The sequence below is a fragment of the Protopterus annectens genome, chromosome 6.part0, assembly GCF_019279795.1.
Source record: "Protopterus annectens isolate FY-2018-M chromosome 6.part0, PAN1.0, whole genome shotgun sequence".
In the NCBI taxonomy this organism is placed as follows: Eukaryota; Metazoa; Chordata; order Ceratodontiformes; family Protopteridae; genus Protopterus; species Protopterus annectens.
Genome location: NC_056737.1, coordinates 1,597,421,344 through 1,597,433,749, shown reverse-complemented (window position 1 = coordinate 1,597,433,749; position 12,406 = coordinate 1,597,421,344). Strand labels below are relative to the sequence as shown.

Here is a 12,406-nt window from a genome sequence, read left to right as displayed (position 1 = left end):
AAGAGTTCAAAATTACCAAATCTTTTGTGAAAAGCAGCAAATGAGATCTGAGGTATGTTAAGGGGTTGGTGCATTATGGGTAAAGGAGGAGCTCAACAGTTTCTGCTGGTCACAAGCTTTAGTAACGGATGAATCAGATCTGATGATCAGATCCAAACCCAACAGTTGAGGATAGAATGAAAATTGACATCATCAGATGCATCAGTTTTTGTAGTGTTTGGTGAAGGTGTGCACAGTGAACCAAGTAGCAGATTCCAAGATGGAGCTGGCATCAACACCCTTGTGGAAGGCGCCAGAACAGGCTGCTGCCTGAGTAGAATGTGCTTTTGTGCAGGAAGGCAATGATTTACCATACTGTATGTAGCAGAAAGAGATAACCTTTGATATCCAAGATGCAAGAGTTTGCTTTGAGATTGGCTCACCCAGCAAGGAATCCATGAAGGAAACAAATAGTTGGTTATTTTTTTCTGATAGTTTTTGTTTTGTCCAAGTAGAACCTCAGCTGCCTGTGAATGTCTAAGAATAGAATTCTTTCCCCCCTATTCTGTGGATTGGGGAAAAAAGGTAGGGGGATGTGAACTACCTGACTAAGGGATAGCTCATTCACTACCTTAGGCATAAAATAACTATTGTCCCCAAGAGTCACAATGTCCATGTGAAAAATGAGAAAGGGTAGAATGGCCATAAGCACATGAAGTTCAGACATTCTGTGAGGAGAATTTAGAACCAACAGAAAAACAGTTTTCCAGGTGCAAACCTTTAGAGTGGCAGATGCTACTGGCTCGAATGCAAGTTTTTCCAGCACAAAGATTAGAAAGAGAAATGGGTTTTCTTGGTGATTTATGATGTAAGGATCCCTCCCTCAAGAAAAGTTTGACCTCTGTCCTGGACATGAGAGAAGGGTCAAGAGACAAGCTGGCCTCGATTGCAGACAGAAGGGCTTTAATGGAAGAGTAGGCCAATCCAGAATGCAATAGTTTGCAGACATATTGAAAGACAGTTGGAACCTCTGATAAGAGTGGATCCTATCTGTGTCTGTGGCACCAAACAGAAAATCTTTTCCAGTCAGCTGTGTACAATTTTTTGGCAGTATGTTTTCTGGCTTCCTGTAAAACCTGAACCACCTTTTCAGAGAAAAGGTGTCTTTTAGAGATCAGAACCCTATCATCAACAGAGTGAGATGAGAGAGGCTACATTTAGATGGAGAAGCAGATGTAGTTGTTGAGTGACCAGGTCTAGTTGCAACTGTATTTTGCAGCGGTTTCCCATGGGTAGGTGGACTTGGAGGGGAAACCAATGCCATCTTCACCAGAAAGGGGTCAGAAGTAGAAGTTTTGAAGCTTCATTTCGGGTTTTTCGAATGAGTTTTTGAGGCAGTGGAGGAGAGGCACAGAGGAACCTCCCAGTCCACTGGAATGAGAAAACATCTGTTCTCCAAGCTGAGAAAGGAAGGATTCTGCTGCAGAACTGAGGAAGTTGGTGGGTTTCTGGAGGAGCAAAAAGGTCTACTTGTGGTGTGCCCCACTTGTGCCTGATTGCTTTGAAGAACTGTCTGTCCAGGGCCCATTCATGAGGGTCCTCCAGGTGGCTGCATAAGGAATTTGCAAGCACATTCTCCTGTGAGGGAATTTATGTAGCTGTTAGGGTCATGTTCATTTGTATGGCTAGGTGCCATGCCTCCTGTGCTAACTTGCACAGTGGGAAAGGCCTTGTGTCCCCCTGTTTGCTTTAATATAACATAAATGTGGTTTTGTTGGTGTGTTTGGTTTCCATGGGTGGGACAAGATTGGCAGTAAAGAGCAATCGTTTCTTTCAAGCTGATGTGTTTCTTCAAGAGAGGAGAAGGCCATTTCCCCTGCACTCAGTGATATCCTGTTCATGGCCCCATGCCCTGTCTGAGAAATCTGTGGGAAGAACTTGGTTGGGTGGGGCTGGGGTGAAAGGGAGACCCAGGTTCTGTGTGACCTTCTTCTCCCATCACATCAGCTCCTTTTTGAGGCAAGGCAGGAGAAGGATAAGGGTATCCAGGGAGTTGGAATGTTGAGCCAATACAGATTTCAGGTATCACAGAATTTTTCTCTTGTGTAGTCTGGCCAGAGGAAGCACTGGGATAGTAGCTGCCATGAAACCCATGGCCCTTTGTGCGTCTAGTCAGCAACCCTGAAAAACTAGGTCCTGAGTGGGTATGAGATGGGATTTTTTTGAAGTTGATTGTGAATCTGAGGATTGTCAGGAGATGTACCATGTAATATGCCTGCTCAAGGAGGATGTCCATGGACAAAGCTTAGATCAGTAGCTCATCCAAATAAGGAAACATCTGAACTCATTATGTGCAGCAGAAAGTCACAACTGGAGCTAGACACTTTCTAAAAACTCTTGGTGATTTAGAAAGACCAAAGGGCAAACCAGTAAACTGAAAATGTGATGAACCATTGATGAATCTGAGGAGCTTCCTGCAAGATGGTCAAATGGGAATGTGAAGGTAGGAATCCTTTAGCTTTAGGGATACCAGAAATATGTGACTAAAAATGAAAGGCAGGAGGATGTGAAGAGTGAGCATTTTGAAAGCAGGGATTTTCAAGAAAGTGGTTAGGAGAGAGAGAGATCCAGAATGGGTCTCCATGGTTCTTCCTTCCTTGGTACCATAGAAACCTCTTCCTATGGTGCCCTAATCAATTAAGTCCTGACCAGGGTTGAGCAACAAAAGCTGGCAGAGTGGTGGAAGAGGCAAGCTTTTTACAGAGGGAATGCCTTCCCAAGACATGGCATAGCCATCTTTGATGATAGCCAGAACCCATCTGTCTGTAATTACCATTTCTCAAAAGGGAAAAGACAGAGAAAGTCTTTTGGATACGGAAGTAGAGGGACTGAGGAGAGAGGAGGGGTAGTCAAGAAGGCAGTCCCAGGTTTTTGCTCTCAAAGGGAGGCCTTCCCAAAGGAGATTCCCTACGTGGTTTGTCTGGAAATCTTTTTCTTGGTGGTGTTATTTTTTGTGCGTGGACCTAGGGTCCCTCTTAACAAAAAATTTAGACCTGGCTAGCTAGTTTCTATTGTACTAGGGACTGTAGAAAGTACAATTTGTCTTTAGTCTTTCATAGTCTTGTCTTGCTCTTGTAGAGTTTTCAAGAGACAGCCTGTGGACAAAACAAGAAATCTTTGTCTAAGAGCAAATCTAAGATTTTAGATTTGAAGTCATCAAGGATGGGTTGACTGTGCAGCCATGCATATCGTCTGATGACTGAGTCCATGCAAGGAGACCTGGAAGTGGTATCCATTACATCATAACTGCATTCAATGCTGTGACTGTTTTTTTGTGTAGCTTGAGACAGTAAGGTCTGCATTTGCTGCTTGGAATCTACTGACTGTGGGTCTGACATAACATTTTGCAAAGATTGTAGTACAGAGAGTAAGCATTTAGTCATTTGTGTCTGGTAGTTAATAGCTTTGATTGCTAGGGGGGAGAAGGTGTAGACCTCTTTTCCCCACCCATCCACAGCCCTACTATCCTTGTTTGTGGGAAGGGTATTTAGCACTGGGGAGCAGCTTAGATGGCTTATCTGAGGAAAGAGAGACTATAGCAGGGTCAGCCACAGGATTCGTAAACAGATATTTAAAGTAATCAAGTACTTTATAGAACCTGCCTTGTCTGTTGTGTGCTGGTGGTTATGAATCAGGTGCTGAAGATGTTGACTGGAAGGCATGCCTCTAGTACTGGAGTGACTGGAGAAGGAGCTGGTGTTCCCATTTCCAGAGGGCTATAGTATCTCTTTTGTACATCAGAGATTCACTTTGATTGCCATTCAAAGTGACTCATCATGTTCTGAACAGTTTCTTCAAATGAGGGCTCTTCAATGGGAGAGCCTAGAGAAAAGGAACCCCCCCCCCCATCCACACAGAGCTGTTCTACAGAATGCATTTGTGTGGAATAATCCAGGGAATGATCAGAATCTGCATCTTGTTCCTTCTCAAAAAAAGAAGAATCTAAGGTATGTAATTGTGATATGGCTTGTGGCAGCTGGGTCACAAAAGGAAGAGGCTTCAGGGTGATAACTGTAAATAAGCCCTGGGAGAAATCAATCCATTATTTTTCCATAGAAGCTGTAGGGGAGATCACATGCCTAGTTTTCTGCTTTTTTTCTTTTTAGGCGTAATGTCCACCTGAATGAGTCTCGGAGGTCTGGAACCTCTGTGTACATCAATCACAGTATCTGTAACCTTTTCCCACCCTAGGATTTGAGGAATTCCACATTTCTTTCCAAAATAAGGTGTGGTTCATCTGAGGTATATGCAGCCTGCAAGGCATCAGGAGCCAAACCAGCCTTCAAAGGGGTCTTGCTAGCAGGCAAATGAAAGGATATTCGACATACCATCGATTCTGCAACCTCAATGGGTATATCTCACTCGGAAATTTTAGACTGTGAATCTTCATGGGGTCTTCTAGAGTTTCTTCTTTGGCAGAAGGGCAACATCGGATGCTGAGGATCCCACCATCTTAGCTTGGACTAGGTGTTTTAGACTCTGTGTTTCAAAGAATGTCTTAAGACAAAAAAGACTTGATTTAAGAGTTTTTGGACTAAACGACTGACAGATAGAACCAGCTTTGTAGTCATGTTGTGGACCTAAACTAAGACACTTTGTGTGAAAATCTTTGACTAGAATCTTTCTACCGCACTCAAACTTTTACTCCTCCCAGCTAACATCTAACACAAATTTTTAATGCAGTTCAAATTACAAAAAAAAAGGATGATTTTCCAATGTGGCACTTAGCTGAGAAGCAATCAAGAGAAGCAATGGCACCAACGACCTAACAGAGATCAGTTCCATGGATGCAGGACCTGCATTCGGGTCAGAGATGAGACAGTCTGGGGTACTCGTGTATGTCTGCCTATATATCCTGAGGCATACGAGCTGAGGTCAAGCATCGGACATGCGCCTTCAAAAAGGTAAAGTTTTGGTGCATCAATTGGACGTCAGCAGACAAAAACTCATATGTTAAGAATAGTGCAACATTGATTTCAGTCAGGATATCTCCCTGACACTTTACAATATGTGGCATTTGACAATTGTAATGATACCTATAGTAGCACAACTATATAACTTCTTTCTAAACTGATCTACTAATCTATTTTCTTGTCATCTGGAAGGATCTTATTAGCTGGCAACAGTTTAACCTTCTCATGACATCAAGGGACATAGCAAATGAATCTGCAGTGATTTTTTTTTAGGAGTATTAAACCCTTTCTTCTACACAATAAAACTGGTTGGGCTTCTTTGAGACTGTTAGTGTTGTTCAAAAGAAGCGCACACAAATAAATACTTTTTCAAAGGCTTGTAACACTGGGGAAATGGTGGTAGGTTTAAGCTAGTCAACACCAAGCATCCTGGGTACATTCTGGGAAGTTGCACATTTTCTTTGATACCCACCCAGCATATTCTCACTTGAGATTTAAAAGTTTCAGCAAGAGAAATAAACTCCTGTTTCAACTCTGATAAGTTGACTTCCACAAAGATACCATAGCTTAGAGAACACATCCTCTCCCACATTCACTTCAGATAAAAGATATGGTGACAGAGCTCTTTTTCTCTTAGTTGGGCTAGAACACCTGAAGAGTGGTAGGTTCAGTAGGTAATGGTATTTGGGCATACACCTTTTTCCTGATGGCTACATAGCTTTAAGAAAACATCTTGCATTCACAGTTGTCTAGGACAGTCATCTAGGAGCTGGTGTCCCAGGGCCAGACAAGCATTCCATGAAAGTTAAGCTCTTTAAATTTGAGGACATAAAACTTCTGCTAAAACTCAATATTAATCACTGTATACCCTGCAACCAAGACTTGCTGATTCATACCTCTCAACCTCTTAGAGCAAGAAATCTTGACAAAACCAAATAAAAAAATGACGTGGTGGGGGGAAAAGTCACCAAAATACAGCCATATTTTAATTTGTGCTTTTATAAACTTAGCAAGTTGCTAGAATCACATGTTTTGCATTACCACACATTTTCGGAAAGATATAAAGTCTGAAACTCAAATGATTGCCACCATAATGACTTCAGTCCTCAATGATTTGCCATAAAACCACATATTTTATGAGGAATAGACTAAAAATATGAGGCAAAAATCTGAAAAACTGAAAGGTATGCTTGCTGTACAAAAACCGAAGGGCAAAGCTGGTGGGAAAGAACTTTATCCTCAGGCCCGTCCCACATGCTGGTCAACAGCATACAAATGTGGAACAGCATCCAGCTGTTACACAGATATAATTTCTGGTAAGGCATGGCATGTCATCACAAGCACTACACTGCTTTTGACCCCCAAAGAGCTTACAATCATGGCACCATACTCAGTAGATGTTCAAGCTGGGGGCTTATCAGATGGGGCCTCCTTGAAGATAGAACCCTTAAGACCTCTGTGAGACTGATGGGGTCTTTACAGGCAAATGCCCTGTCTGCATCTTTTCAAACTAGCCTCCATGTTTTGTCCATTTTATGGTAGTACTTTAAGCTTTCTGTGCCTCAACTGTGGAAGATATCTCTGCTTAAGACCCATAATAATTACTGTCCCTTTCCTTATTTGGTTCTTCAAAAGGAAAGAAAAAAACAAAGCTTTAGATTCCTGACCCTGCTCTCAAGAGTCTTCTTGAAATATGAGTGGTCTCTGTAGGTGTATCTAGTGCGACCACCCCGTGACACAAAAAGCACCGAAGGTGGAACGCCTTCAGAGAAAATCTGAAATTTTACCATTCTTGGAAAACTCCAAGCACACATTCAAAAGAAGCAGCAATGTTATAAAAATAACACAAAGCAGAAACTCACAACACACGGTGTAATCACAGAGTAAAAGAAAAAAAATCCCCCGATGGGTACTTAATTGACTGAATGAGATTGGTGGACTGATCAATCCTTTTTGTTGTAGTCGTACTAAATAAAGACAATGCTGGCATGCTGGCTTCTTTACTTTTTCAACATAGTGTCCTACCAATGCCTTCAGCATAGGGAGGAGACCTGGAGATGTCAAATGCTTTGGATGTTAGGCCAGATGAACAGATGTTCATTATCTAATTGCTACCTTTCATGAGCAATACTGCAGGTCTCACCCCATGATGACCATTTCCTACTACTACTATACAATCTTGCTTCATAAACACGCTAAATCAAATTTGTCATTCAACTCATGTGGATTCAATATAGTGTACCTCAAAATTAGTTGTGTTTAAAATTTTAGCAGTTTGCATTTTTCTTATCACATAAAATGTCATGTCCTGTCAACATGCCTTGCAATCATATCTGGAACATTTTTAGATGGTCGAATAGGGTTTACTAGAAATGGGAATTGTCAATGTAGTTAGTCTGTCCTCATTTCTTCAAAGCAGTTATACAGCTACTTTACTTACAGCATGAATGTAGAACAATGAGGTTAAGGAAATTTTACTTTACCGCTACTGCTATGCGGCATCAATTATTATATTTAGAGAAGAAAGCATTGTGTAGGCAGAGGGGGTCCGCCCCCATTCAGAAATACTGTTGCTTTGCATTATTTTGATAGTCTAAGTATTGACTGTTTGGGTATCAATTCAGTGGACTGTGTTTCAGTGAAAAGTTCATCAGTCATAGGTTATATACTCATATACATAAAAAATACATAAATATGATCAAGACTGTGCACTAAAGAACTAAACTTTTATTCCATTTCAGCCAACATTAAAAACAAGTAACCACTTTTCCCAGTTTCAGGACTTCTTCAAACAGCTCACATCGTCACATTAGAAAATTTATTGCAAAAATAACTGTAAACTGCTGTTCAGAAAAAGCACAGCAACTTGAACAAAGGGGAGGGCGTGTCTATCAGACCACTGCTCCAATCATTCAAAACCTGAAGAAAATCCATCTGGGGTTGCATCCTCATTATGCAAAACTTCTGCATGCTAACCTAAAATGATTCTAACACCATCACTGTTTTACACACACACACACACACACACACACACTTATTCCCTACACGTGAAAGCGCAAAAATGTGAACTTTCACTTGAAAAGGGTTAAATAGCATATTTTTCAAGACAGAGTAACAGCTGGAGAGAGCCTCCCATCTATTTTATAGCTCAGCTATACTGCATTTATTTTCTTTGCTGAATCTTCTATGCATTTGCAAATGTACACTGGTTGCTTACTGTCTGTCAAATTTCCACTCTTGCCTCTGTGCCTGGTAGCTTCTCAGTCATTACCCCTTCACCTTTACCTAAATTTTGTTTTTCAAAGTTCCTGCTACTCTCTCTCTTTTTTTTTTTTTTTTTTTTAACTCTGATTAAACCAAACAAGGTCTGCAACCCATTTCCTATATTTGTCTGCCTTCCTTCTTAAAGTCTTGTGGAACTATTAAAGAATCTCATTTATCACTAAGTCTACATCGTTTATTATCTACTCCTCATATTAGAGAAGTACTGTACCTTGCCTCATAGCGCCTTTTAATGCAGCATTTTGTCACCTTAATCTCAGACTCTGGCAGTTGGTGCAGAGGCTTAAGAATGTGTGCTACAGTTCCTGTGGTATGGGCATAGGGGATTAAAACTTTGAGCTGTAATCCCTATAGTACAAGGCTTGATTCCCTCGGCCCTCATTTACCTACTGTGTGACCTTGAGCAAGTCACCTAATGCTTGGAAACAATTGAGAATTTGGGCTGGGGAGGGCTTCTCAATGGTCACCTGGACTCCAAGCCTAACAAAATACCTATGAATGTTTAATTATGCTAAACCAGCTAGTTTGATGAGCAAAGAAAAATAAAATAAAATAAAATGACTACTGGGCCAGAGAAATGTATCTAAAAAAAAAATAAAAGAAGAGGAACACCATGGGAAGCAGAGACACTAGTATCGCATTGATGTTTTACACAAACGAAAATATATTTAGTAGACTAGTGAGTGTCAGCTTTCTAGTACAAAATCTATACTACAAGGCGAGTCTGGTAGTGGTGAGAATTTCTAGGAGTGTACAGGATGACCATGAAAGGTGAAAGTGTAGCAAAATTAAGGGGACAACAACCATTGTTCCACAAAAATTGGAAGTATAAAGAGAAAAATTGCTTAATCTCAAGTCCTGTAACATATGTTATCTTTCTGTCTTATTTGATCTCAAACTATTATAGTGGTACTTAAACTGGCTTCATGATTTTCCATACATATCTGCTATGGGCTAGTGAGAAAGAAAAAGATACAACAGAATCAGCAGCAAAACACTTATGACCTCTATCATAGTGGGAAAAAAAAAAACATTTTCACATAAAACTGACAGATTAGTTGCACAAAATGAAATCAGAATGGTATGCTTGCTAACTGATAAGAAATATCCAATAAAGCCTCAATGAAGAGCAAGGTAAAGTATAACAGCTATGAAGATCTCACCAACAGACAGGAAACAAAACCAAATGATGCATTGAGATGGAGACTGCTCAAAAATGCAGAATTCCCATAGAATGAAAAACTGAAGTGGTGTGGACCAAGCACAATATAAATTATTTTACCACAACTATTAAAAGGATAAAGACCCAAAGAATGGGTTTGATGACTTTTCCCTTAAGACGTAATTTAACCTCTAAATTCCTTCCATACCTGGATCAGACGTATACAAAATAACACATAATTGTCTACCTTCAAGACTGATCATGGACAATGGGCCAGATTTCCAAGAGTTGCTCTCAGCGTAAATGCCTTACTTCAGTGTAAGGCCAACTTACAAAGCAAGCTTACAATGGAGTAAGTTACACTTACAGCAAGTCTTTTGCAATTGGGCCCCATTGTTCTACACTCATTAACCTACTCTGCTACATACTTTACCAAGTATCTTCATCCGATGCTCTAACCATCATTTTCACATTGATGCATAAAAAAGCTAAGCAGAAGAGATAGGAAGTCACTTATAACACTTCTGTAAATCAAATACAGTGTGCATATTACCTAGTTCATGTTGTAACTGCATCTCTTGAATGGCTTTACTTTTGATGTCAAACATCGGCTGAAACAAAAAAAGAAAAACTTAATTTAGTGCAGCTCAACAAAGAATTTCTATGACCAAATATTCAATTACTTCCACTGCACACTTCACTTGTTCATCATACTACTTATTTGGAAGCCTGTGGACAAAGCTGTACCTAGGACAACTGCTGCCCATGGACAATTCCCCAGTTGGTACTCCTGAAGGAAAAGAAAGCCTACCAGAGATACCTGGGGATCAAAAATGTCATTCAGTACTAGGCAAAGGGCTATTGTGTTTCTGTATAGTGGCACCCTACTATCTTCAGCAAGAAAATTTTCAAGTGCCTTACTACAGTTACTGGTAACTGCATGTATGCACACACAAGCATGCACTCTGTAGGCAGTCCTGGGGTCTTTTAAATCATTTAAACAGCTACAATGACAACTGTGGTTGCAGAAATGATTACCTGTACTTGAGTGATTACACAACCGATGTGCAGGCAATGATCTGCACCTCTTTCACAGTGTTGATCATGCCCCTGAACAGCCTGCTCCTAAGGTAGTTGGCTCAGTCACCCCACCCTAGCTATGGCTTTGCATGTGGATTAACTGCAGATTGAACAGGACAGTGGAGTAATGGTTAATGTTCAGGGTTTAATACTGACTTTTTCTAAATGTCTGTCTGGAATATGTATGTTGTCCATGTCTTCTGGGTTCTCTTGTACTCCAGTTGTTTCCACTTCCCAAATACAATCCAGTTAATGGGCTACCTAAATTTTCCAAGAAGACTGCATTTGCTGAAAGTGTGGCTAATAACAGCAGATACCAGCTCATTAAGTCAGTTAACAACAGAATAAATAAACTACAAAATTATACGTGTGGTTATGCACAGTAAACACCCAAAGACCAACTACCTGATACTACCTCATCTCATACCTAGGGAATTAAGATATAATATTGTCATATCCTGGGCATTATTGGCTATGCTTGTAAAGGCTCTTGTGCCATTAGCCTAGTAATTGCTTATGAATTTATAATCAAGGACATCTCAAGAGATTAACCAAGCAATACTCTCATCTCCAGCTCTCTTTGTATACCATTTTAGCACCGTTTAAGTGCTGAAGCAGCCTTAGCTATATAAGTTAGATTTTGTCAGAAGTTATCAGGGATTTGATTTGTCATTATTAGACATGTTACATCAACATTGCATATCAGCTGATTTATTTGAGTTCTTTATTGTACAACAGCCACAGTTGGGTATATTATTTGGAATACCTAAGATACATAAGGATGTTGCCCACCCTCCGTTTAGGCCCATTGTTTCGGCACCTTTTAATAAGATGGTTAAAATACATATGTATCTTTACAATATTTTAAATCCAGTTGTTCAAGCAAGTACATTTTATTTAAAAGACTCCTGTGTCTTTTTAGATGAACTCAACAATTATAGATTTTTTGGTGATGAGACTTTTTTATGTAACATAGATATTTGTTCTCTTTATATACATCAATAAAACAGGAAGAAGGGTTGGAGTTTGTAAGGCTGTATTTAAACAAATTTGGTGGACAATTAAGACAGGGCATCTCTATCATTTGTCAGTTGTTAGAGTTAGTACTGAGTAATTTTTTTTATGTCTGAAGATAGTATTTTTCAACAGAAAGGAGGGGTGGCGACGGAGACTCTTGTAGCCCCAGTGTTTGCTAACCTAGTTATGTGTTGGTGGGAACAGGAATATTTATGTAGATTGCCTTGCTTTAAATTTGTCAGATTTTATGATTTTATAAGAGATATATAGATGATTTATTTTTATTTGGGCAGGCAATAGTGATATGTACCATGAATTCCCTACCCAGATCAATAACTGTGTTCCTTGGTTGAAATTTACTGAAAGTAATAGAGGGGTTAAAGTACATTTTTTGGATGTAGAATTCTGTATGGACATTTCTGGAGAGGAATTCCTTAGTAATATTTATAGGAAGGAAACTTTTACAAATAATTATTTGCATTTTGATACTTTTCACCCGGGATTCATGAAGTTGAACATGTTGAAAGGGAAAATCATTAGAATCAGCAGATTGACCAGTGAAGATGAAGCTTTTGTTAAGGAAGTCAATGAGCTTGAGTGGCTTTTTCAACACGGGGGTATCCTTTAGAGAATCTTGAGAGTTTCTAATAATGTCAATGAACACAGGTACACTAGATTTCTGCCAATTGTTAAAGCAGGTTTTTCCCCAAAACTATAGATCAAGTGTAAAGGGATGACAAAATGCAATGACGGAGTTGTTCCTTTCCTCTACCTTTGAGTGCAAATAGGTCACAGATAAAGGAAATTAATAACAACAATTGGAAGATTACAACTGGGAATCAAGAATTGGCATATGTTTTGGGTCGTAAGCCAAGATTTATTTATGAGAAGACAAAAAAGTTAAAACAGATTT

General features: G+C 39.8%; 1 protein-coding gene across 2 annotated transcripts in view; it reads right to left on the bottom strand.

Moving 5' to 3' along the window:
* The window catches only part of USP40 (ubiquitin specific peptidase 40), a 3,368,940-nt gene that overhangs the window by 1,338,000 nt on the left and 2,018,534 nt on the right, over nt 1–12,406 (bottom strand). For both annotated transcript variants that reach the window (XM_044075047.1, XM_044075048.1), the window contains one exon: nt 9,950–10,007. In XM_044075047.1, the coding sequence (XP_043930982.1) occupies nt 9,950–10,007 (58 nt within the window). The remainder of the gene's footprint in view (nt 1–9,949; nt 10,008–12,406) is intronic.